Source organism: Medicago sativa, chromosome 3, assembly GCF_051527215.1.
Source record: "Medicago sativa cultivar Bolivia chromosome 3, Bolivia_mono, whole genome shotgun sequence".
In the NCBI taxonomy this organism is placed as follows: Eukaryota; Viridiplantae; Streptophyta; class Magnoliopsida; order Fabales; family Fabaceae; genus Medicago; species Medicago sativa.
This window is the reverse complement of record NC_140751.1, coordinates 69,017,313-69,043,763: the sequence shown is the minus strand read 5'-3', so window position 1 is coordinate 69,043,763 and position 26,451 is coordinate 69,017,313. Positions and strand designations below refer to the sequence as shown.

The following is a 26,451-nucleotide window of genomic DNA, read 5'->3' as shown; positions in this document are numbered from 1 at the left end:
TATGTAGTTCACAAATAGTTAAGGTTTGTAGTACGTGTGAAAAAAATTCATTTAAAATGATTTTATTTGAACAACTAGAAGCATAATTCATGTATTAAACTGTGATTATAGAACAAAGGGTGGTCCAGTTTGCCAACCATTTGGGAAAAATAAATTGGGGGAGATAAGAAACAATAGTTCCTATATGGGAGGAGCCGAGTGTGAAAATAATTTTTGCAAATATGTTTGAATAATATACAAAGTTAATTTTTTTTTTCCTTTCTGAAGTAGTACCAAGTTCTTGAGAAAGATGCACTAATCTCACTTTTAAGGTTAATCGATGGAAGAAACCGCTATGTTCTTGGAGATTTTTCCGAAATGCATGAGAATGTTGTGTTCAGAGGAGTGTACCACTAACGACACTCTAATGTTTAAGTTAATATGATTGACGTGGGTGAAAGTTAGAGTTGATAATGAAGCAAACATACTCGAAAATAGTTTGTGACTCGGTTTGGTAATTAATTTGTTGAAATTTTGTAATTAATTTGTGAGTCGAATTTGAGTTGAAATTTTGTTTACAGATAAAAAAAAGGCAAAATTACACAATTAGTCCCTTAACTTAATTTTAAGTAACACTTTCGTCCTTTATCTTTTTTTTATAACGATTTAGTCCTTTTATGTTATAAAATGACAATATTTTATCATTTTTTATGAGATTTTTTCAATGAAATTTTATTTTCTAGGCTTGTATGATGAAGATTTGCGTTTGTCTATGAATTTGATGAATTTTTTTTTGGAGTTTTTGATTATTTTTTTCATAAAAAAGGATAACTATGTTGTTATTTTATAACATAAAGGACTAAATTGTTACAAAAAAAAGATAAAGGACGAAGGTGTTACCTAAAATTAAGTTAAGGGACTAATTGTGTAATTTTGCCTAAAAAAAACTATACATCAAATTAAGAATGTAACCAATAGGGGAGTGCAAGGAGGAAAACATTTCTTGCGTGACTTACCCCCTTCATCCTGTTTATATTAAATGTTAAATAGCCTGACAAAAAGAATCTAGCACATAACTATGATTACCGACTCCATTTCAGCTTTTGGTGTGTTGGTCTTATTAACAATCTAGGTTTAAGAGACAATAACAAAACAAAGACGACGATTAATAAAACTATATGGACTCTAAACTAATAGGCTCGATAACATAGCCCAATAGTTTTATTATCTAATAGTTCCCTCAAACTCATGATGCATCAATAAAAAACATGGTGAGTTTGTCAAACAAACCCAGCACGTCACTACTCCATCTATAGTTCGGGTATTATTCTTCGGTCCCTCTTCCTTACTTGATAATAAAAGCAAGCAGTAAGCAAGTAAGCCTACCTTCAGTCTCTCAATCAGGCATTTCAATAATTCCTCGAGCTACGGTTGCATGTCATGACTTTATGAGCTTCTTTCCTTATATCCTTTACTTGCCGAGCTGACCCCCTTGTATCGGAGCACATACTTGCATGTCTACTATTAGACAGGAGCTCACTTCAACAAAGACTCTTTTCAAAAGAATCGCTTTAACCCTTCACCGGTCTTGTTTGACGATCGTAGTGATGTTAATTGTGGTTACATCCGTAAGTAGCTTGGTAAATTAACCCTAAAAATAAATCAAACTAACTAACTAATATCATAACCAACATAAATGACCATCTAAAGCATCAGCAACCGAAGCGAGGAAACCATATCAAACAAAATCCTAAACAAAAGATGAGCATCCAAAGCAGCAACAATCAAAGCGAGGAAACCATATCAAACTGAAGAGCCAATAGAGAGAGAAGCAACCAAAATGTTCAAATCTGCCTTTAATGAGAACTCTTCACAAACAAATTGTGAGCACTTGACTCACCAAACAAACAAACCAATGAACCAAACAAAACCAAATTAATAGGAACAAAACCAAACCAAGACAAATTGAATAACCAATGCAAACCAATACGAACGGAACTAAGAGAGACATCGCAATGAGAGACAAACAAAAAACTGATCCAAGGCACATCAAATCAACCAAATACAATAGAACCGTATCGTGTTGTCCAAATACCTAGAGAACAAACCCAATAAATTCACTATCACACAAACTAATGAAAGCATATGTTGTACGTCAGTACGAGCAAGAGAACAACCCAACGATGAGACTATCCATCAAATTAATAACACAACATATTCATAAATTCACCAATTAATGGAGACATTCAAACAAACAAAATCACCTTGCAAAAAGCCGAAAGACCCAACAAAATTACCTTGCAAAAAGTCTTAAAATCCATCTTGCGATCCAAAATTTCTTTTTGCAGCGGAGGCACAAAAACCATCAAATATAACAAGCTTCCATCAAAATAACCATGACCAAAAACACAAAACAAATACATTCTCAAAATCAACATAACTTGATGCCAGGAACAAGTACTTCAAAAACAAAAGACAGACACTCACATCTCCTCGAACAACACAAGCCAAAACGTACCACCACCGAAAATGGCACCAAGAGACACAAAACGCAGCAGTACAAATTCAAAAGAATAGACCACATATTGCTAACTGAACAAAAGCAACAGATTCAATTTTCTTCAACAGAATAAAAGCCGCAAATTTGAACCAATCATCCAAAAAAACAACGCAAATGTATTCTGAAATTTGTTAGGAACTCAATAACGGAAGCGAAACCATAGTTCAAGGTGGATTAAACAAAGCTCTTGAGACCATGTTAACAGTCTAGGTTTCAAAGACAATAACAAAACAAAGACGACGATTAGAGTTTCAAAGAATACCAATAGTTTAGCATTATAAAAGGATATAAGAGAATATAAATAAAACCTAATAGACTATAAACTAACAGGTCCAATATCATAGCCAATAACTTTATTATCTAACAGGCCTTTAAGCAGAAGACATGTGTTTATAGTGCATCATTGACGCTCTTGATTGCACATCGCGCATGCAGTGACAGATCCGACGTTTGCATACGTACATTGCTCACAAGACCACTCACTGCACATGGCACATTCAGTGGCAGATCCGTCGTTTGCATAGGTACATCGCTCACAATACCACTCATTATCATAAGTTAACAAGGTAGCTCGATTCGTCCCCTTACCTCTTCCGCTTCTTCCCTTACAGCTCCCTGCTCCATTACTATCCACATCACATAAACCATTCTCTAATGCCCTAACCAAATTCTCGAAGAATTTTTTAGTCACACGGGTCAATCCAGCCAGTTTTGAGCGAAAATCGTTGAATTCTTCAGACGGGGCTTCAGCACTAAGGAATACTTGGAGTTCCTTTTCGGCGCATAGATGAAGTCTCTCCAAACCTGATTCTGCCACACCTTGCAAGTACTCAAAGAGCTGCTTTTTAGCATGCTCATGCTCATCTAAATAGTATCCATATGCATATGTCCACTTCAATACCCGCCTGCACTCAACTATCTGTAACCAAGCCTCGGTAATGAACATAAGCTGTGACTCAGGTTGGCACTGTGTGACACTAATCTTCTTCATATGAACAGTTTGCATCTGTTGTAGATCAGCAAGAGCTTTTTGCCTTGAAGAATTGTTGCTAGCCCACCGCTCATAATAATGTGTGTACTTCTCCAATGATTTCTTTGCCATTTCTCTTCTTTTTTCATTTTCATCTTGTTTAGCTACTCCATAAGCATTGCAATTGGGATGTTTTGACCATGGACCAAGGCATAGCCAGCAAAATTCATATCTGCAAGGTCGAGTACATGTCATATGCATGCATCCAAGGTTTTTTTCAATCGGTCTCTTGCACTTGGGACACGGCTTCGTGTAAGCAAGTATCCAGTTCGTGTTTTCAGATTCTGCACTGTTTTTCAAAATCCACTTCGACACTGTGTCGCAATCCACTGGACGGTGAGCATCTTCAGTGCAATTCCAGCAAAAGCTATATGAACAGAGGCAAGATACGTCATAATTTTCACCACCAGCATCAAAATTAACTGCATGTTCACAACCAGGAGCAGGACACCACTTGGTCTAAACAAAACAAAGAGATTAGAAGAGGGTGAGTTATGACTGAGAGGCAATGACTGAAATAAAAGAGGGTTGGACAACAACAAGAGATACTAATGAACCACACATCACAAAATTTTGGAGTTCACCCAAGTGTTGCCAGGTGATAAATTAGGGCCTATGATGCATATGTACGTGTACGTTGATATAAAACATCAAAAGAAGATTTTCAAGTGAATTATTATCATCGTTGTTCTAAAAGCATGCGTAGAAAAAATCAATTATAATGTAAAATAGTACAATACGTTCATATTTTGATCATGTGTTTAACCACACTTTTATATTGCTTCAAAATTTTACTTTTTGTGCACCTCCACTACTATATTCATCACAAGAAATAGAGAGAATTGAAATACAATAAAAAAGAAAAAATAATTTTGGTTATTTTTCCACCTTCCTGAAGTTTTTGCTACACCAACTACGGCGAAACAACTAAGTAAATATGTACGGTTTGGTACATAAGTTATGAGTACAGTACGCGTATACGGGTGCATACCCGGTACCAGTACTTCTCCATGTTTGGAGTACCCATGCTTTAGAGATTAGGGCAAATGTCAACCCACCAACATGCAAAGAATTATCATGAATGCATACCAAAAAGAAAGCCAACTTATAGATTATACACAGATTGCACACTACATAAAACGTATAAATTCGTTTACTATCATTGTCATTTAATAATGTCTAAGTTGAATCTCTACGCCATACCTTTTTATGGTTTTCAATGTAAGATCTAACAAGGTAATGATCATACTTCTCTTTATCTTCAGCAGATGCTAAAAGATTAATCATATCTTGATCAACAGCAGCACCACAAGCGGGATCAGGACATCTAAGCATCAAGCATCCCGGACCATCGTTGATTGAAGTGCCAATATATCCTCTCCAGCATGAAAAACAGTAAGGATGGCCGCAAGAAGCCGTGTGAATCTTAGAATGATGATAAGCTTCAAAACAGATGCCGCAAGTAAGCTTTTTAGCATCATGATTCTCATAAACGTACCTGGCTTATCCAACAAGCCAACTTTTCTTCGGACTCCGTTTTCATCTGCAAACCAAGCTTCATTAACATTACTGACATTCCAATTATAATGACGAAGTAGGATGCTTGCAGCAACTGGTGGTATGGAAAGTACTGCTGCGACACTACTGATATCATCTTGCTGCCGTTCCCGGATATCTGATTCTTTCAATATGGAAAAATTTATCTCAGTTCTCTGAGCAAGACCATCAAAGTAATCATCAGCAGCATAGTTGTTATTATTATCATCATCATAGTCGTAACTGTAGTCATCGTCATCGAGGGATTCAACATCGTGAATATCATCAGAATCCATGGAAAAGAAACCTAATCGAATGGATTTTGGGGAAAGCGGTGGTAGAGAATTAGGGTTTGGAAGAAGAAAGTGTTATGTGTGTAGCTTTATAGTTTTTTCCTTCTAAGCGAATGCGAGGCTTGAATTGGGGAACAAACTATATAAGTTTTTTTATTTTATTATATCAGATTTTAATTATATCAGGGAACTATATAAGTTGATCGAATAATAGAAATTTAATTATATCAGATTTTTTTTTAGGGATATATGAGATTAAATTAAAATAATATTGAAGATTTTCATTAAAAATAAAAACTTGAGTTTAAAATTAAACTCGTTCCATAAATGAGACATGTACAGTTGGACTATTTACAACTTTTTTGGCTGGCTTTTTCTCTTTCTAAAAAAAATACCTTCAATTTTCAATACAAATAACAAATGTAACAAATAGATAAGAATAAATTTAAATATTAAAAAATGTAACAAATACGATATGAATATATATGTCTGGTTTTTTTCGTTTATCATTTAAGAAGTATAACTAGATAATTATATTTATACTTACTTTTTCATTATCTCAATTATACCCTTAAACAATTTTTTCAATAGTAAAGATTATTTGTTGATGTCATTAAAAAAAAGAATTTAGATTATATTTTTTTTATAATGTTGGTGTCATTGATAATCTAGTTAGTTTGGTTTGTTATACTTGAAAGAAAAAAAAACAAATATTTATATTTTTAGTTTTAATCAAAATCAAAATTTCATAAAAAAAAAAAAACATTGTCACGTTAGCGCAATAAAAAGAGCGGAAAGATGGACATGTGAGTATCTGTCTTTTCGCTAGTATATATAAAGAAAATATGCAAGGTCAGGGGTTCAAACCCCGGCCACCACCAAAAAAATAAAGAAAATAGCATGTTTCAGCTATTTTGGGCTGACATTTTCTCTTTCCAAAATTACCCTCAACTTTCAATTCAAATAACACATATCACAAATAGATAAGAGTAAATACAAATATTAAAATAAAAATGTAACAAACACGATATACGTAAATATATATGTCCAGTTTTTTTTTTTATCCTTTAAACGTGTAACAAACTAGATGAGTATATCTATATACTTACTTATTCATTATCCCAATTATACCCTTAAACAACTTTTTCTATAATAAAGATTGTTTAAGGGTATATATTTCAACGACACCAACAATAATCTTTATTATAGAATAAAGTTGTTTAAGGGTATAATTGAGATAATGAAAAGTAAGTATTGATATGTGTATCTTTTGATGTTAGATATGCTAGGTTGTTTGGAAGATTCATTCTTCCTATCGATACCACAAGTGCTTATAGTCTTTTAACAACTTCTGAAGTTGATGTTGATGACAGTTTTAAGCATGTTTGTGGCTTAAGCAAATTCCACTTAAGGTCAATATTTTTATTTGGTGTTTGTTCCTAAATAAATTAGCAACAAAAATGAATCGGTTTAGGAGAAACATTTTGGATTACAATAATTCTTTGTGCACGGCTACTTGTGACATGGTGGAGGATAAGACCATTTGTTTTTTGAATTTAAGTTTGGATTGAAGTATGATTTAAATCTATTTCAATTTGTGTTCTCATTCCATGGTAACAATCCTTCGAATAAAATTGAAGCTTCTCATAATCTACTAATATGATGCATAAACAAATAACTATCCTACTAGTACTACTGTCTGATTCATATTTGAACATTGACCTTCATCTTTATCTCAACTACCAAAACAGTACACCCAATCTATAGGATCTATGGGCTGGAGAAGAAGCATGATAGCTGTCCTAGACATTTGAGAGCTTAGACGTTGAACTAAGGAACTAAATAAAGTTTGTTATTAAGGCTACATATGAAATTTTTCATGTGCTTATTTACTGCATAATTATGCAGAAAAAGATCATTGGACAAGTTTGTTATCAGTTTAGAGATATTTAGGCTCAAATTTTATTTGTATTTTTAACTTCAAATTTGGTAAAGAGAATTAGGAAGCCTAAGCATCGATGATTTTGACAAAATAAAGATGAGATTTCCTTTCTTAACAAACTTCTCACGTCTTAATTAAATCTCTAATATGGTTGACATACTTGAAGACTAACCAACTTGAACGTGTAAATTTAGAAGTCAAATTTGAGGGGGAATAAAGTAAGCTTCAGGGCTTTGTCATTCCAATAAAATAACCTGGTGCGCTAAAGCTCCCGCATATGCAGGGTTCGGGAAGAGGTCCCACCATTTTTGGTGTATTGTACGCAGTCTTACCCTGTTTTTTACACAGAAGGCTTTGTCATTCCAATGATACAACGAAAATTTTAGAATAGGGAAAGAAGGATAATTTGATCAATCTGTTTCAAACATAGATTTGCTCCATTTTTTCTACCATTTTCAGAACCAATTCTGCTCACACTCACCATACTGCTGCGCTTCAATGACACTCCGATAAATAAAACATGCAAACTAACATGATGTTTTGATTGTATAATCACTGAAATATTGCTCATTTGGACAGAACCGCTGGGGCATTACTGCAAATTCAGTAGCTTCTTACGCTAAAAATTTCATTGTAACAATCAATTAAGGTTTCAGTTTGGCTTTCAAAGGCAAAATGAACAAAGTTACAATTAAAGCAAAAAATAGATATAAAAAACTAAGGGAAATGCGAATGAGTGCCCTAAGAGCACTCTTTAAACAGCCTTACAAAAAGAAACCAGCACATAACTATGATTACCGACTCCATTTCAGCTTTTGGTGTGTTGGCCTTTGAGCAGAAGGAATGTGTTTCTAGTGGGTCATTGACGCTGTTGATTGCACATCGCACATGCAGTGGCAGATCCGACATTTGCATAGGTACATTGCCCACAAGACCACTCACTGCACATCGCGCATGCAGTGGCAGATCCGACGTTTGCATAGGTACATTGCTCACAATACCACTCATTATCAACGGTTATTTTCCTGGACACGGTAGCTCGATTTGTCCCCTTTCCTCTTCCCCTACTGCTCCCTGCAGCATTTTTTGAACTAGTTGCTTTGCTTGTAGTAGCTCTGTTACTATCCACATCACTTAAACCATTCTCTAATGCCCTAACCAAATTCTCGAAGAAGTTTTTAGTCACACTGGTCAATCCAGCCAGTTTTGAGCGAAAATCGTTGAATTCTTCAGACGGGGCTTCAGCACTGAGGAATACTTGGAGTTCCTTTTCGGCGCACAGATGAAGTCTCTCCAAACCTGATTCTGCCACACCTTGCAAGTACTCAAAGAGCTGCTTTTTAGCATGCTCATGCTCATCTAAATAGTATCCATATGCATATGTCCACTTCAATACCCGCCTGCACTCAACTATCTGTAACCAAGCCTCGGTTATGAACTTAAGCTGCGACTCAGGTTGGCACTGTGTGTCACTAAGCTTCTCCATATGAACAGTTTGCATCTGGTGTAGATCAGCAATAGCTTTTTGCCTTGATGACTGGTTGGTAGCCCACCGCTCATAATAATGTGTGTACTTCACCAATGATTTCTTTGCCATTTCTCTTCGTTTTTCAGTTTCATCAAACACCGCCTGTTTTTCAGAGTCTTCAAAACGATTGCAAGCACCGGGATGCTTTGACCAATCACCAAGGCATAGCCAGCAAAATTGATATCTGCAAGGTGCACTACATGTCATATGCATGCATCCACGGTTTTTTTCAATCGATCTCTTGCACTTGGGACACGGCTTCGTGTAAGCAAGTATCCAGTTTGTGTTTTCAGATTCTGCACTGTTTTTCAAAATCCACTTCGACACTGTGTCGCAATCCACAGGACGGTGAGCATCTTCAGTGCAATTCCAGCAAAAGCTATATGAACAGAGGCAAGATACGTCACAATTTTCACCACCAGCATCAAAATTCACTGCATGTTCACAACCAGGAGCAGGACACCACTTGGTCTAAACAAAACAAAGATATCAGACAAAAAAGATAGTTATTGGTGAGTTATGACCGATAGGCAATGAGATAGAAAAAAGAGGCAAAAATACAAATTATCTTATAACCATGCAAAATAGCAATGACTAAAAAAAAAAGAGGGTTGGACAACAAGAAGTGATATTATGAAGCGCACAATTTTGGAATCCAGGTGATAAATTAGGGCAAATGTCAACCAACCAACACGCAAAGAATCATCATGAATGCATACCAAAGAGAAAGCCAACGTATAGATTATACACAGATTGCACACTACATAAAAGTACATACAATTCGTTTACTATCATTGTCAATTATCAATTTCTAAGTTGAATCTCTACGCCATACCTTTTTATTGTTTTCAATGTAAGATCTAACAAGGTAACGATCATACTTCTCTTTATCTTCAGCAGATGCTAATAGATCAATCATATCTTGATCAATGGCAGCAGCACAAGCGGGATCAGGACATCTCAGCATCAAGCACCCCGGACCATCGTTAATTGACGTGCCAATATATCCTCCCCAGCATGAAAAACAGTACGGATGACTGCAAGAAGCAGTGTGAATCTTAGAAGGACGATAAGCTTCAAAACAGATGCCGCAAGTAAGCTTAAGCTTTTTATTAGCATCAGGATTCTTATAATCTGGCTTCTCCAACAAGCCAACTTTTCTTCGGACTCCATCTTCGTCAGCAAACCAAGCTTCGTTAACATTACTGACATTCCAATTATAATGACGAAGTAGGATGCTTGCAGCAACTGGTGGTATGGAAAGAACTGCTGCCACACTGCTGATATCGTCTTCCTGCCGTTTCTGGATATCTGATTCTTTCAATATGGAAAAATTTATCTCAGTTCTCTGAGCAGGGTCAGAATCATCAGCACCATCAACGTAATCATCAGCAGCATCATTGTTATTATTATCATCATCGTAGTCGTCACTGTAGTCATCCATGAGAGCATTTTCGGTTTCACCACCGTAGAAATCGTCATCGAGGGATTCAACATCGTTGGCATCGTGGATATCATCAGAATCCATGGAATCGAATGAATTTTGGGGAAAGAAGTGGGTAGAACAAAATCTAGGGCACAGAATTAGGGTTATTTGGAAGAAGAAAGGGTTATGCGTGTAGCTTTATCGTTTTTTTCTTCTCCTAAATAAACTAACGTGAGGGGAATTTGTAACCAAAAAACCTAATGTAAGGCTTGAATTGGGGAGCTAACTATATAAGTTTTTTTTTTTTTTTTTAAGTAAGGGGAACTATATAAGTTGATCGCATAGTATAAATTTATATCAGATCGCCAGCCATGAGCTTGGCTCAATTTGGTAGGAATATTACATATTATATGCAGTGGTCGTGCTTCGAACCCCGGACACTCCACTTCTCCACAATTGTGTAAGCTCTAACCACTAGACTACTTGACCAAAAAAAAAAAATTTATATCAGATATTTTTTTAGGGATATATGAGATTAAATTAAAATAATATAATCTCCACTTCTCCACAATTCAATTGTATGAGCTCTAGCTGCTAGACTACTTGATAAAAAAGAAAATTAAAATAATATAGAAGATTTTGATCAAAAATAAAAACTTGAGTTGAAAATTAAACTTGTTAAATAAATAAGTTGAACTTTAAATAAAATTATGAACGATGTTTTTTTTATTAAATTTTGATTTTGATTTAAAGTATAAATATAAATTTTTGTTGCTTTCAAATTATAACAAATCAAATTAATGTTGTTTATCTATTTCAATAACACCAACAATACAACAAAAAATATATAATCTAAATTCTTATTTTTTTTAATAACATCAACAACAATCATTATTATAGAAAAAATTGTTTTAGAGTATAACTGAGATAATGAAAAATTCAGTCAAAAATCTTATATAAACTCGATCTAGTTTGTTACACTTTTTAAGACATAAAGGAAAAAAAACTGGACATATATTCATATCGTGTTTGTTACATTTTTTTATTTTGAATTCACTCTCATCAATTATCTTTCTTAAAGAATAAAGCATAAGGAAAAATTATTATATCGTGGACAATAAATATTGAATTTGTTACATTTTTTTAATAATTGAATTTACTCTTATTTATTTGTTATATGTGCTATTTGTATTTAAAATTAAATTGGTAATGTGGGAAAGAGAAAAAGTCAACCCAAAAGAACTAAAATGGGTTATTTTCTTAAGCTAAAAGGGACGATCCAAAGAAAAGAGACGATCCTTTGCCTTGCTAATTTAATTTCTCTTTCAACACAGAACCGCCTCATCGCCTTGTACCATGAAGTATCACTCCAGAACTTCAGCATACAAGTCGGACTAGGACCCAATTATTATCATCAAGAGTCAACATCACTAGGAAATGATTGGAAATAGACCGAGCAAGAGCCACACAAACACAGTTATGCCACACACCAATCCAATCATCGGATAACAAGAAACAATCCAATCTACTCATCGATGCCGCATCACCCCGGTACCATGTATATCGACACCCACATAATGACAAATCAATCAAACAATAATCATCAATAAATTGGTTGAACACATAAAAGTCATCCACCCTATCAACTGACCCCCTACTCGTCCTCTCTTCCGCCGAACAAATGGCATTAAAGTCACCAGCCACACACCACACTAGATATTATATATGCTAGTAGCCTGTCAGCCTGCATAACAAAAAAAAACTTATATATTATATATATTTTTTAAATAATTCTTTACTTAGTTAATTATCAAAGTAAAAAATAAAAGTGAAAACTCAATGAATTAACACACAAATATAAAAGTAATATAAAATTATATTTACTCACTTCGTTACTTATAATTTTAAAGATCGGATATATAAATATCTATAACCATAACGTACGTAATTTATTTAAACATATTAAAAATATTATTTATAAGAAATTTTATAGGCGTATTTTATAGTATTTTTTTAAAAAAGTAATTTTTAACACAGGCCGACCCGTTTAGCCTGCGGTCCATGTAGGGCCGAGCTCGGGTAGTATTTTTCAACCCCGTATTCCAACCGGGCTTCTTTTTGGATCGGCCCGATAAAGCCCGAAGTTGTTAGGGTCGGTCCTAAACGTTCTGGGTAGCCCGTTTTGACAGCTCTACACCACACGCTACCACTGACATTACTAATCGACATGCCCAACCTCTCTCATAACAACAGCCTCTCACCAAAATCACAAGGAGCATAGACATTAGCAACAGCAAACTCAATATTATTCTTGAGAAACCTCCCATTAATTATCAAAACTCGAGGAAAAAACCTCCACCTCATCAGTATCCCATAAAGAAAGGATACCTTCCGACGCACCAACTGAAGGACGATAAGAGTAATCTACCGAGGACGGCCCCCAAAGGGACCTACACACCACATCATCCACAACAATCAATTTAGTCTCTTGAATACAAACCACTGATAGACTCCGCTCCCTAACCAACTTTTGAATCTCCTTCCTTTTCTTCCACCTTCCTCACCCCCCTAATATTATATGAAATGATCTTCATTGCAACCACTGCTCCCACACCCCCTCACACAACCCACCCTCAAATCTCCACACCCTCCACGTCCCCACTCTGGCACTCTCCCTCTCGGCCTTCTCCCCACCACCATTCTTAACTATTTTTGTTCCTCCTCCTTTCCCCCTAGTCAACACACTGAACCTATTAGAACATCCCCTGCCATGTCAACACCAATCACCTTCCCCACATCGCAAATATCATCATCAAATCCTAACCCTTGCCATGTAAAACCATCCAGCTCTTCCAATCCTCTCTAGACCAACCTGAATTTGATCCTGCTGATAATGAACTTCATTCCTTTTTAACATAAGATTTACATGACACCCCACTAGCCTTTTTTCCTTCTTTAATTGTTTAAGAGATCTGATTAACCCATTTATATCCTATGTTGACAATCTTGCTATGTGTTTCAGATCAAGCACAGAAAGGTCATGTTTCTTTCGTATAGGCTGACTAAGAATACCACTAACATGTTGAGCTGGACTAGTAGCAACACTTCCATTACCAATTTTAGATTTCAATAATTCATAATTCCAAAGCCCCTGATTCATCATTGCTTTCCAACTTGGAGGACAATAATATTTTTTACAATCCTTAATGTTACCGCCATGCTCTTCCGGAAGAAAAAAAATGTTTTGGTGTAGGACAAACCTTGTTATTATTAACACCCACATCTCCAGCTACTACTAGTGTCAGTGCGTCACGTCCCTTGAATGACCCTCAGCCCCACTAGCATCACTTGGCTGAACACTCAAAACATGTTCTTCATCCTGAACATTGTCAACATCACAACTCTCCCCACGTGATACTTCAGCATGCAACTGATTCACTAAATTATCCACCAGAGGAGCATCTTCATTCAAACTTTCTGGTTCCGAACACTATGACACATTTTCTTCCTCATATTCAGCAAGACACACATCCTATGCTAAACCGAACTCAAGATCCTCCACCAGACGTATATCATGTTATTTTTCTCATCCACCCAAAACTCCTCAACAACACTAATTTCTCCCATCATTTTTGTAGTAACCAACAACCGTGCATAATCTAGACGGACATTTTTAATAGTACAGTCATCAACTTTTAACAATCTACCCACTCACTGACGCAATTTCAGCAAAAAAAACTAACATTTCATGTGTGTAACAAAATCCCATAAAACCTAACCCAAGCACCTGTCATACATCGTCTCACTATCCTTTGACCACGGTCGGCAATCATACAAAAATTCACACAAAAAATTTGTCGCATTATTATAAACATCTATCACCGCCTCCGTTCCCAACACATATAAAAAGACTCTACCACCACCCAAAAGATCCACCTTGAACTCATAGAAACCAACATCTAGGATAGTCTGTTGTAAGACCGGCACGATCGCACAATTTTGAATCCTAGCCAACATCCTCTTTGAGGTCCAAGATAAGTCATCAGGTATTGATACAAAACGTCTTTCCTTCACTTCCTCTCCAACCTCCCTCACCTCCTTCACACCAACTTGCTTAACTTTCCCCCTGAAGAGTCGGACAATTCCTATCATTAATCTCCAACCACTTATTCATCTCCCCATGTACTGTAGACGCCTTACCTACCCCAACAATCTTACTTTTTTCCTCCCTCTCTATTTCAATTTTCAACGTTGGCTCTTTCACCCTCTCCAGTTCATGTTTCCTATCATTACCTACCTCGGCTCTCCCCCATACCCCCTCTAATTTTTTTCCAGCCAATTTTCTATTCATTTTTTCTCGATCCCATTCCTAGCTAACCTCCTCTCACTTGTTTCAAACCTGTCAAATTGAGCCATGTTCACAAACAATCGAAATTCACCAAAGGAAACATTGTTCAAAGCCTTATTTAATTTATCCACATCACGTACATTAGAATACCTTACAAAACCATACCATTCACCCATCGCATTACGATTCCGTGATACAAAAACATCAGATAAAATACCACATACCTCAAGGCCCTTCCTTAACTCCACATACGGAATAAATGGTGGGAAGTTTGTGAAATAAAATGATGTTGTACCTGTGGCAGGCTTGGCAGAACCATGCACACAAGGAATAGCAACACTGCCACACACCTGATGTACATGTGACCTTTCAACAGCATCCTGCTTGCAATACTTACGTGTAAGAGACCTCCCACGCATCCCAGACTCATTCGCATAGCCACGAACCCCAAACCTGTTTCCGCGCAAGTCATCACATACAATTCCGCCTGTGTTATCGCGTGAAAACACAGAACCAGACCAGCCATAACTGCTTTTATCAATCGAGTTTTCATCACAATTATTTTTTTAAAGAAAGTTTTCATCACAATTATTTTTAATCACAAAAATCAGTCATGTTCAATTGCATAACATATATATTTGTTGAGGCAATTATTTTTCTTCTTGGTTGTTTTCGCCTGTGTGAAATTTTGTGTTTCGATTTGGGGTTTATTTTTTTTTACGGTTTGCCACATAATAATACTAAAATGCTGATGCAAAATAGATGACATGAATCAAAGTTTACTTGTTTGTTACCTAAGAACATTTAGATGAGATGACACAGGTCTTTTATAATTTAACCAAAGTCATGAGTTCGAATCCAATTTTGGACATGCAGCAGCGTTAAACCTTTTAGGGAGAGTTTGTTGTCCATTTGGATCTCATAAAACTCGAGGGATTACTCTAGCAAGTTGCGCACGCGGAGGATACCTTGTTTACACCAAAAAAAGTTTACTTGTTTGCTTTGTCTTTTTTTTTTTTTACATACACTCTTAGAGCTTCCTCTTAGGGAATGAAGATGATAACGAGGATGGTGAACTTGGTGATAGATGCAAGAAGGAAGGAGATAAGTGAATTTACTAAAACAGACGTATGTTCACGAATTTTTCATTGTGTAGCTTGAAGATGGAATGATTGATTCCTCTCCATTTGCAGAGCCGTTTATAAAGAGATTTTTCTATAGATATGTTTTAGTAGTTTGTTTGGATGAGAGAACAAATTTAATGGTAGATATTGAACGTTAGACTTCTCTATATAACTCGTCTTGTGTCTCAATCCAAAACACTATTAGACTACTTAAAAAATTCTTTGAAAAAGGAAAATTCATATTATTAAAAGGGTTAAATAAAATTTTCATCCCTAAAAAATTATCCAGCTATGTTTTTCGTTCTCATAGAAAAACTTGCATGTTTGCTTCTCTATAGAAAATTTGAACACACAATTTTAATCCTTGCTAAATTCACATTTGTTTATTATTATCCTTAAAATTTTAAATTTTGGAATGGTTATTTGGCAACATGTTTAGAACATTATAAATAGTTCTTTTACAACAAGATAGAATTTTCTAAAATTTAATGAATTAAATGTGAATTTTTAAAACGTCAGAAGTTCAAAATAAAAGTAAGAAAAATCTAGACCTAGAAATCATGTTTTTAGCTTAGTTTTTGCATATTATTACTTTTATAAAGTTCTAAACATGTCTTAAAAAACCATTCAAAAATTTATAAGTTTGAGGATAGTTAAACAAATTTAAACATGTTGAAAAAAAATTACCTAACCACAAGGCTACTTGAGAGAGAAAAAAAATTACAGACACAAACATGTCACTTTTTTCATGAGACGAAAAACAAAATTTAATAGCTTTTTAGAGACGAAAAACTTATTAAACCCTTATTAAAAATAATATTTTATTCTATGCTTTCTCTCTCTAAATGACATTATCCAATAACCAAATAGGATTCATCATATTTCCTTAATGTGGAGGCCTAAAGTAATTGCTTGGAGACATCTTAAAGAATTAAAATATGGATTTTTTTTTGTCAAATGTTTTAAATTGCATTCATTCAAATGGCTAAAAGTTGTTGTAACCAAAAAAAAAAATGGCTAAAAGTTGTAGATAGTACCATATGTAGATATACAACTACCAATTATTGGGGTAAAGTACATAATAAATGCATGAAAAGAAAAAAAGAACATATGAGAAAATAAAGTAGCCCCTACATAGGCACATCCGCCAGACACCTGCAAACACCAACATACACCTAAAATTTGAAGATAAAACTAAATCTGAAATGATGTCACGTGTACCAGATTTGAAGTAAAGAGGGTGGTTTGTGTGAAGGGTGGTAAGCTAATGGTAGAAGGGTGGGTGATGGCGCAATACCACCACTGTATAAGAGAGTAAGAGACGAATAATGATTGAAGCACAAGAGGCAGAAAATCAAAGAAATGACTCATTCTTAGTATTCAGAGAATGAGGGGAAGAGATGCAAATGGAGGCAAATGTGATCTTTGGGGAGGAGAGAAGCGTATTAATGATGCCTAGTGGAAGAATCACGCTCTCCACTCATTGGAGAAAACTAACCCTAGCTTTGTGATACCCAAAGAAACGACATTTTTTTTTTATATATACTGAAAATAGGAAGTCTAAAGTTCAAATTGTGGTTGCTAATATAGCACACACTGCTACGCGGCCGACCCAAGAGACAAGCCGGTGAAGGATAGGCTTTAGGCCTCCTAAAATAATTATTTTTTACCATGTATCTTTAAAAATACAACAAGTAAATGGCTCATAAGTCGAAAAAGATACACCAAGACCTATTCAAGAGTAATGCCACCAAAACAATCACCTTAGACCTCAAAAAATACAAATTTTTATTTAATGAAAAGCATTGCATCACATTATATTATTTCCAAAATGAAAATTATTAAAATTTTATCTCAAATTAATTTTGTCTCAACAAAGACTAAGTTGATTAGTTTTATCATCAATTTTAATGAAAAGGCATGCGTCACATTATATTATTTTCACGTTTTGTTTTAAATTTTGATGATCAATTTCGTGATCAATTTCATTTTGTTTCCCTAGAGAGACCTTGCTTAATATGAAAGGTAGTGTTCAAACGAGGTGTTAGAGAGTTTGTCAACACTCTTCACACGAAAATTCTCTTCTCATAGGATATACCCAAAAGTTCATGGGAGCGCACATTCTAACGATGCGGAATGGAATGAAATCTTACACAACTTTCAAAAAACAAAGAATGATACAATTATTTCTTAATTTGCAAGGAGAAGAGACAAGTTACAACACAACTTTGTTGAGTGGGGAAGGGTTAAGAAAATTAGAATATTTGGCACTCTTTTGTTCCTCTTTCCTTTTGCCTTTTATATTCACATGGATGTCCAATGGTGCATCTTTTTCTAATGTCATCTTTATCAAAGACTTCTTTAGTCTTTTGAATGTAATTTTATAATAGAAAATAGCAATATAAGAAGAGAGGGCAAGAAAAGATAAGACATTGGTATTTGAGAAGATAAAAAGGAAAGCAGAAGAGATTCCAAAAGCAAATTTGCAATGGAGAAGAAGGCTGAGAATTGATCAGTGGCTCAATGCTTTGCCATAAGTTTGACAAACTTTGATCAACTTATTTACCTGCATCAGAAAATATTAAAACAAATATGGAATCATTTAGGTTTTTTTCATAAACAAAAATAAACAAATCATATAGTTATTTACTCAAAAAAATAAAGATTGAGAGAGAGGAAATTAAAAATGTGGTATTTACCTTGTCCCTCACAAATCCTTCTCAAGAAAGCAAAAAAAATAATAAGTATAGCAACAACTGCTAATAATCCAATAATTATGGCAAATGTCTTCTCACCATCGTGATCTGATTTACCTGCAAGACCAGTCACCAAAAGAATCAAATAAATTAGCTAGCTAAATTGCTTCATTCTTTTTGTTGAAAAAAATCCCACTTTCTATTGCTTTTCTCAATGAGAAAGATAACCTTAAGTTATCTTTGCCTTTTCATCTACAGAGAAACGAAAAAAAATTAAGCACTCATTCTTAATTTTGATGACATCGTCTCATAATTCTCCTTTGAAAAAATCACATGTGTTTTTTTTTTTTTGTAATGTGATACAAGATAGGCCATCAATTTAAATTAAAAAATGTGATACATTTAAATTCAATTTTTTCATCAGTTAACTTAAGTTTTAAAACATTAAATATAAATTTTTATATTTTTACAAAATTACAAAGTAATACAAAAGAATTACTATATAGACTATAGTACACTATTAAAACTATACACCTCACACTATTGAAGTGGCCCTAAAGATAGAGCAACCTAAACAATGTTCAAGATAGCCTCATATTTACATTCTTTTCTAAATAACTCATACAATACAATTCTAACGAGTACCACAAATAGATATTCATAGATTAACGAAGTTATAAGAAACAAGAAAAGAAAAAAAAAAAACTTCACAAACTTCTCCCAAACAACATTAAACACAAAAATTCTTCAAAAAACCATATTAGGCAAATCATCACCACAAAATATTCTTTTAGTTTTAATGGTAGTATATTTAACGTAGCTTTAGGGGAAAAATAATAATAATTTTGGCCTTACCATGAGGCTTGGAGTAAGCATGTGCCCCACCAGCACCACCAGTAGAGTACCTTGCATAACACTTCCCCAAGAATATATCTCCATAATCCCCAGAAGGACAATCATTTCTCAACCGTCGGATTGCCTCTGAAACACAATCTTGACACTCCACAAAACTCAAATCTCCAACACACTGTGCCATTCCCTTCAACTGACCCGAACCACCAACCCTAAACAACCCACCTGAACCCGCCAACCCACCCAACACAGCATCTATTGTACCCGGGTCATACCCTACTTCAGGCCCACATTTCTTCAACACAATCGTTTTATCTTCCATGCCTAAAAACTTAATATTGTCATACTTCACATAACATCCTTCTAATTGCACTACGCCGCCGCACACGCCAGGACATATGTCACCAACGCGTGAGACGGCACGTGCAATGCAGGAGGAGCAGTCTGGCATGGAGATGTCGCCACGACATTGGTAGAGGCCGTAGACGATGTCGTTAGGGTTTGAGGAGATGATGGTGAAGTTGTTGTAGGATGTGTAGGTTGCTGAGTTTATTAGGGATGTGAGGAGTGAGTTTAGGTTGGATTCGTAGGTTGGGGTGTATTTTTCTTGTGTGCACCCACCGTAGAGGAATGTGTCTGTGGGGATGGAAAATGAATGGAGAATGAAAGTTGAGAAGATCAAGAGGGAGAGAAATTTTTTTGTTTTGACCATTTCTTAATTTGCTTCTCAATATGTGAATGTTTTGTGGTGAGGGACAGAGAGAGAGAGTGAAAGAGAATTATCTAGCTAGGTATGGTGGTTTTGAATATATATGTTGACGTACGTAGAAGTTTTTTCTTTTTTTTTTTTTAAAGAACGTACGTAGAAGTTAATATATATGAGTTTGAAATATATACATGCAAGTAAGGCCACTCTTAGTTTAATGTAGCTAGTGACTTTAGAAATGTTAGATTTAGAGAGAGAAAATAGTTTTATATGCAGAAGAGAATTTAAATCTCTAATTAGTTTGATTATATTTCAAGTGAGATGATTTGAGTATATTTCAACTAAATTATAGGGCATGAGAACCTTGAGAATGTAAAAACTTTTAGGGTGTGTTTGGATTGAGGGTTTAGGAGGGGAAGGGAGTGAGGGTTTACTTTTCTTGTTTAAATTACAGACTATATAACATATTTTTCTAAAATAAATTAAGTGTGATTGAAGTATTATACGATCATTTATCATGTTAATATGTTAACTTTTTAAAAAACATTTTATAGTGTCTGTAATTTAAAAATGAAAAACAAACCCTCCCATTCCTTCCCTCCTAAACCCTCCATCCAAACACACCCTTAAGGAAATTTTTTATCACTAATATGGTCCTATCCGATTTCATAAGTTAATTATGTGAAGTTGTAAGCATTGGATACTCATCAATTTACACTTGAATGCTCACACTTCAGCAGCCACCACCTAAAATCAAAATCAATGACCAATTCATATTTCCTTTAGTGACTAAAAATCAAAATTTATTGATGTAGCCATGTGGGATCCATCTCAAAAACTTTTTCCCATTTCATGTAGTATTATTTTTAAAGTCAGTTCTTTGTAATATAATGGTTCCTTAATCCAAAGTAGTATCTTTTTTATTGCTTTGCTTTTTCTTTTTATCAAAAGAAGTCCAAAAACCATTTGTACAACTTGAAGTGTAACCTTAATCATTGTAGTCATTGTTGTACCAATCACCATAACCTATAAGTTTAATTACTTTTTTTTTTTTTTAGCGAAGTTTAATTAGTTGAATATACTAGTATATGAATTACAATAGTGAAAGAAAAAGGTGTTTACGTACCATAAAGCACAAAGCAAGGGAATAACATGCAAATTTAAATGACATAACTTGCATTGGTCGTTAGAAAAGTTGAGAAAAGAAGAGCAAAAGTATGGAGTCGGTTCACTGCTACCGAGAGCTTGCATACACACCAAAGTCAATTTCTAAAATCTAAGACAAATCAAAATTTTATTAATTATATCCCCAAATTAACCATATTTTAATTTGCCAATCAAAATTATGTTGCGAATCTTTATATTGTACGAAAGATGGCAAATGCGGTCGAAATTGTGGTTCCAGCCTTTTTGCAACAAGAAGAATTAAACATGAGATAAGAGGAGTATACTATATACAGTAGGGATGGCAATTGGACCCAGACCCAATGGATACCTGCAAAAAATACCCACGATGGGTAGGGTAAAACCCCGCTTTCATGGGTATGGGCACGGGTCCGGGTAATACCCACAAATTTTAATGGGTATGGGCACGGGTAAGGGTACTATACTGCCCAGGCCCGCAGCCCCGTATATACATATTTATATAATATCATAAATAATTTATTTATTTTTTGTGTATAATTAATTTATTTATCTAGCTATTTAAGCCTATACCTAAACTTAAACAAAAAAAACTACTTAATATAATAACAACTCCATCATGCCGGTGTACAATTTTTTAGGGATATTTTGGATGTTTTTTATTTCACTAAATACTACGATTCGAACTATTTTTTGAGTAAATTTTAAAAAATTTAGACCGTAGTTATTCAAAAAGAAAAAATTTAGACCGTAGTTTTATTTCAATTATGATGTTTTTATTGTCTGTTCATAGTTAAAGTGCGGGTAATGGGTACGGGTATGGGCCCTTAGGTACCCATAGGGTATGGGGAAGGGCACTAAAGTTGTTGCCCACGAGGGTACGGGCACGGGTACGGGTATTTTTTACAAATGCGGGTATGGGGATGGACACTATAGTACCCTACCCATAGGGTACCCATTGCCATCCCTAATATACAGTCTCAAGTCAATATCATCGGACCAACCTAAGTGGGTTTTGTGGTTACAGTATTGTTTCGAACACTTCAAAACTTTTATATCAGCCACAATTGCAACTGTTGAATACAATTTAAAACCCTCCTCATATATATGATTGATCCAAGTGGCCTAAGTTAGGATTTTAGAACTAGCTAGAAACGTTCATGTTAAAAATATGCTTTAAAAAATTTAGTTATAAATATATAACATATCAAATTAGTTATAGAAGCTTTTCCAGTTTAGTCTGTTAGGTTTGGGGCCTCACATTTTCCTTGACCTAGCTTCAAATCTTTTTATTTTAAAAGGTCCCTTAATAATATTTTTACTAGCTTTTAAATATGTTGGGACAACCCTCAACTTAGCCACTTTAAACAAATTATAGTTATATGGGTTGACATTCAAACTCTTGTGTAGAAAGAAAATTTGGTTTGAAACTAAAACATTTCATCTTATGTGATTCTTAATTATATTCTTTTTTACTTAGATTAATCACCAAGGTTTATACATACAATAACGTAAAAACAAATTCACATTCCACCGTGGCAATGCCATACATATGACATGCATGCATGGGCATTGTATGAAATTGAGGGCCTTGAAAAAGTGCACAATCAGACACACACCAACAGATAGTAAAGGGCCTTAACACTTTCCCTATTTGTGACTTTAACATACATTAATCTAAAGATTAATTGTAAAGTAAACCTTTCACACTCACATAGAGAAAACACTACTAGAAAAATCCTAAATACCGACGGAATTTAGAGACGGATTTTAATCTGTCTCCATTAGTGACGGAATTAGAGACCGAATTTAATTGGCTGAGACGGAAGTTGAGATTTTACCTTTAGAGACAGAATTTAGAGATGGTTGTTTCTGTCACTAACAGTTTCCGTGTCTACACCCGTCTCTAACAAATATAATTTATTATTTTAAAATCCCTCATGGGCAGTTATTCAATATACTAAATTTAAACTTTTTAGAAACCTTAGATAATAACAATTAACACCTTTTCTTTGTTTTATGCAGCATCTTTACCTATTTGAAGTTTTCTATCTTTGATTGATTTAATAGCATTCCATATCATCTAGTACAATTGTCTCTAAAAAGGTGAGATATTAGTTCTAAATTTTAATCCATGTTATTTATTTTTTCAATAAGTTTATTGTTTAGTGTTTGATTTAGAACATGATTTGAAGGCTGTCTTTGTTATGTAGGATATTGTGTTTTGAAGGCTGACTGAATTTAGTTGGTATGCAAGCATAATAGGATATCACACCTAGGTATTCAATATCAACTACTTGTTTAAGGTTTGGTTATTTGAGCATGAAATCATGTTAGTAGAATAACATTAGTTTAATGTCTAAACAAGGATATGAGTGATATATATTGTGAATATTTTACTTCCTTTACATTCATGTCACTACATATATTGTTTTTGAATATGACTTCAAGTTTTGGCAATAATGCATCTTAAATGTGATTAACTTACTACAACAATGGCTGGGTTATTTGGGGGAAGATTGAGAAAACAGAACGTAAGGTGACTTTCCGCCTCCAAATCCATGCTACATATGTAAGTTTTCTCTTCAGTTGTGTAAGTCATTCCGTAACTCTAATTGTTTATTGTTCTATACATAAAGCACTATTAAAGAAAATTTGTTGACTAGCTTGATTGACATTGCTTTGTTTCCTTGGCATAATTATTGAAAACAACAAAAACTATGCTTGAGACCCACATATTTTAAATTTTGCAGGCTGATGGAAGTTACCTATTTAGCTTAGACATTATTCCGAAGCTTTGTCAATTAGCTCAAGAACATGTCAAGAGCATGACAGAATGATAATGTCAATGAAGGAGGGGATAGTAACAACAATTTAGAGATTTGGAAAGTTTTAGATTCATTATCATATTATTATTTTTAGGTAATGGATAGTTTTACTTTGATTTGTTCAGTTATTTGCAAACTATATTTATGTATTTCTAAGAGTACTTTTCTCTTGAATGAGACATTATTATGTTGATCAAAATTTGCAAACTATATTTATATATTTTTAAAAGCACTTTAGGTTGTTTTTTTTTTTAAAAAAAAAAATTGTAGTTAGAGACGGAATATAAATTCTGTCTCTGTAGAGACGGAATATATTTTATGTAGAGACAGAATTTGGTTTCTTTATTGACACGGAATATATAATTCAGAGACGGAATTTTTCCGTGTCTGGTAGAGACGGAATCTGTAAATTCGTCTCCAATAAGCTTAGAGACGAGGAAATTAACCACGGATCCAATTCCGTCTCCAATTCCGTCTCCAACTTGTTTAGAGACGGATTTTTTGCATTTTAGAGACTGATTTCGCCCGTCTCTAATTTGGATTTTTCTGGTAGTGAAAAGCTATCAACACTTTTCCTTACTATGCACACATTTCACTTTTTTCGAGTGAAGACATAAGAGTACAACTGTGACATCGCACTACGCATATACCATCTTCAATCTCATCCTTGGTTTAGCTCACCCTAGGAAAAAAATCCATGACAATGCAAATTTCAATAGCTAGCAGAGATATCACTACTAAATAGAATGGAACATTTACTTGGCACATTGAGGCATGAAAGTTATACAAAGCTAACATTTTTTACTCATGTGAACTTGAAAGAGAAATGTAGTGGACCTTAAATAATGTTGTTTGAGAACATTATAGAAAAGTCACGAGAAAGTTTTAGTTGAGGGAAAATCTACAAAGGATTTTACCCGTGCAGTTTCTAATATTTCCATATTGCAGTTTACAATTGGTCCCCCAATGAGATCTCCTTCAACCGTTCTGACATATATAAATATAGAAGCTCAAAATTGGTCCCCTAGCTACTAGTATATAACAATGTGTAAGTGTAACATCATAGACTTAATCATGTTATGTAGAATGATGATTAAATGTGTAATAATTAATCTAGAGTTTTTTTTTCCCTTTTAAACCATATTTTGGAAGTCATCATTATCTACTTAAGCAAAAAAGTTAGATTCAATTAAGATGAGGGCTCACCCATAAAGTTGTTTCCCCAAGACCTTAATTATCAAAGAAAAATGAAAAGTCTATTACAACAATTTATAATAGCTAGATAAAGCATCCCTTGTACTAATGATGTGCTGATGTAGATTCTTGAAATATTAGAGAAATTCTTTCTTTATGAAGCTGAGACTAAATCATTGTAGGACATCAACATCAAGCTTTAGCTTAATATACCAAGTGAGACTAAAATAAGTGCATGTTTGGAAGAAAATTGAAAAATTGGCAAAATCACATCGACATAGTAATTTGATCAAAATTATAAAGTGTATTTTTTTAAAAAATTGCACTCACTATGATTTCGTCCAACTCACCATCACTTCAACTATGCTTTTGTAAGTATTTCTTAGCTCAACATATTTGAATTTCTATTTTACCAAGTGTGACTATCTCGTCAAAAAAAGTGTGACTATCTCGTCAACCGACACGTCAAAGCGCAACCTCCTTCTTTTTTTAAATGGAAAAAATGGGACTATGCCCAACAAAAAAAGAAGGAAAGAAAAACTAAGTTTTTAGGAAAGCCTATAACGCTCCCATAAACCAACAAAATCAATGGTGTGCCCTTCAATATACTGCATAATGGAGTAAGGCCAGTCTCAAATATTTCCTTCTTTTTCATTTGAAATTGGGAAATCTCACACCTTAAGTTGCGATTGCACATTACAAGAGAAGAAGAAAAACCATGGACTTCTTGCATTTAACGCATTGTCATACCGTAAATAATTGATTTTCCAACTCAATATTGTGTATAAAGAATATATTGGCTTAAGATTCTAAAAGATCAAAACACATTTTGCAGTGAACTCCCTAAGTTGTAAATGGTGGGTGACTTTTAACCGGCTTTTTTCATTATTTTTTCTTGGATTTTTACCAATTCATATTTTTTTCTTGGATTTTTTCTTTTACATGCTCTTATGCCAAAAAATCATGGAAAAAATATGAAATTTAATTTTGACACGAGGAGTTTGAAGTATGTAAAAGAGGTGTTTGGATCCTATAATTCAAATGTAAATAAATACTTATTTTCTGTTCGGATTTTAGAATCTTTAAGCATAAATTCAAAAATTTGAAGATGTTTTTGAATTTTCAGAGGTTGAACACGAGAAGATAAGTATTTATCTTCTGTATTTAAAGATTTTAGAATCTTTAAGCATAATTCAATAAATCCTAACTGAAAATACACAAATACGCAAAATCAATTTCAAAACAATAAAATACGACAAATTTTTA

At 34.3% G+C, this 26,451-nt stretch overlaps 2 protein-coding genes, 1 long non-coding RNA gene and 1 pseudogene across 4 annotated transcripts; 1 reads left to right on the top strand and 3 right to left on the bottom strand.

Annotated features, from left to right (window-relative positions):
* Positions 1-2,686: 2,686 nt before the first annotated feature.
* On the bottom strand, positions 2,687-5,528 carry LOC146939579 (putative E3 ubiquitin-protein ligase ARI8; annotated as a pseudogene). The gene is made up of 2 exons (XR_015031693.1): positions 4,773-5,528; positions 2,687-4,028 (listed from the first exon to the last, which is right to left on the bottom strand). The product of XR_015031693.1 is annotated as a putative E3 ubiquitin-protein ligase ARI8 (transcript).
* Positions 5,529-7,932: 2,404 nt separating this feature from the next.
* LOC146939578 (putative E3 ubiquitin-protein ligase ARI7) lies at positions 7,933-10,558 on the bottom strand. The gene is made up of 2 exons (XM_085753178.1): positions 9,704-10,558; positions 7,933-9,339 (listed from the first exon to the last, which is right to left on the bottom strand). Exons 1-2 carry the CDS (start codon positions 10,394-10,396, stop codon positions 8,200-8,202), a joined length of 1,833 nt encoding a protein of 610 aa, XP_085609304.1. The 5' UTR covers positions 10,397-10,558; the 3' UTR covers positions 7,933-8,199.
* A 7,366-nt stretch (positions 10,559-17,924) lies between these two features.
* PDLP7 (plasmodesmata-located protein 7) lies at positions 17,925-20,211 on the bottom strand. The gene is made up of 3 exons (XM_085753192.1): positions 19,318-20,211; positions 18,466-18,579; positions 17,925-18,332 (listed from the first exon to the last, which is right to left on the bottom strand). The coding sequence occupies exons 1-3, from the start codon at positions 20,024-20,026 to the stop codon at positions 18,325-18,327; spliced, it is 831 nt and encodes a 276-aa protein (XP_085609318.1). The 5' UTR covers positions 20,027-20,211; the 3' UTR covers positions 17,925-18,324.
* Positions 20,212-23,102: 2,891 nt separating this feature from the next.
* LOC146939576 (uncharacterized) lies at positions 23,103-24,190 on the top strand. The gene is made up of 2 exons (XR_015033460.1): positions 23,103-23,269; positions 23,377-24,190. It is a non-coding gene; the product is annotated as an uncharacterized LOC146939576 (long non-coding RNA).
* The last annotated feature ends 2,261 nt before the right edge of the window (positions 24,191-26,451 follow it).

Coding starts and splice junctions, on each gene's coding strand:
- PDLP7 (XM_085753192.1), bottom strand. CDS start 20,026: ATGGTCAAAACAAAAAAATTTCTCTCCCTCTTGATCTTCTCAACTTTC. Junction 18,580..19,317: donor TGCTTACTCCAAGCCTCATG/GTAAGGCCAAAA, acceptor CTGGTCTTGCAG/GTAAATCAGATCACGATGGT.
- LOC146939578 (XM_085753178.1), bottom strand. CDS start 10,396: ATGGATTCTGATGATATCCACGATGCCAACGATGTTGAATCCCTCGAT. Junction 9,340..9,703: donor ACATTGAAAACAATAAAAAG/GTATGGCGTAGA, acceptor TGTTTTGTTTAG/ACCAAGTGGTGTCCTGCTCC.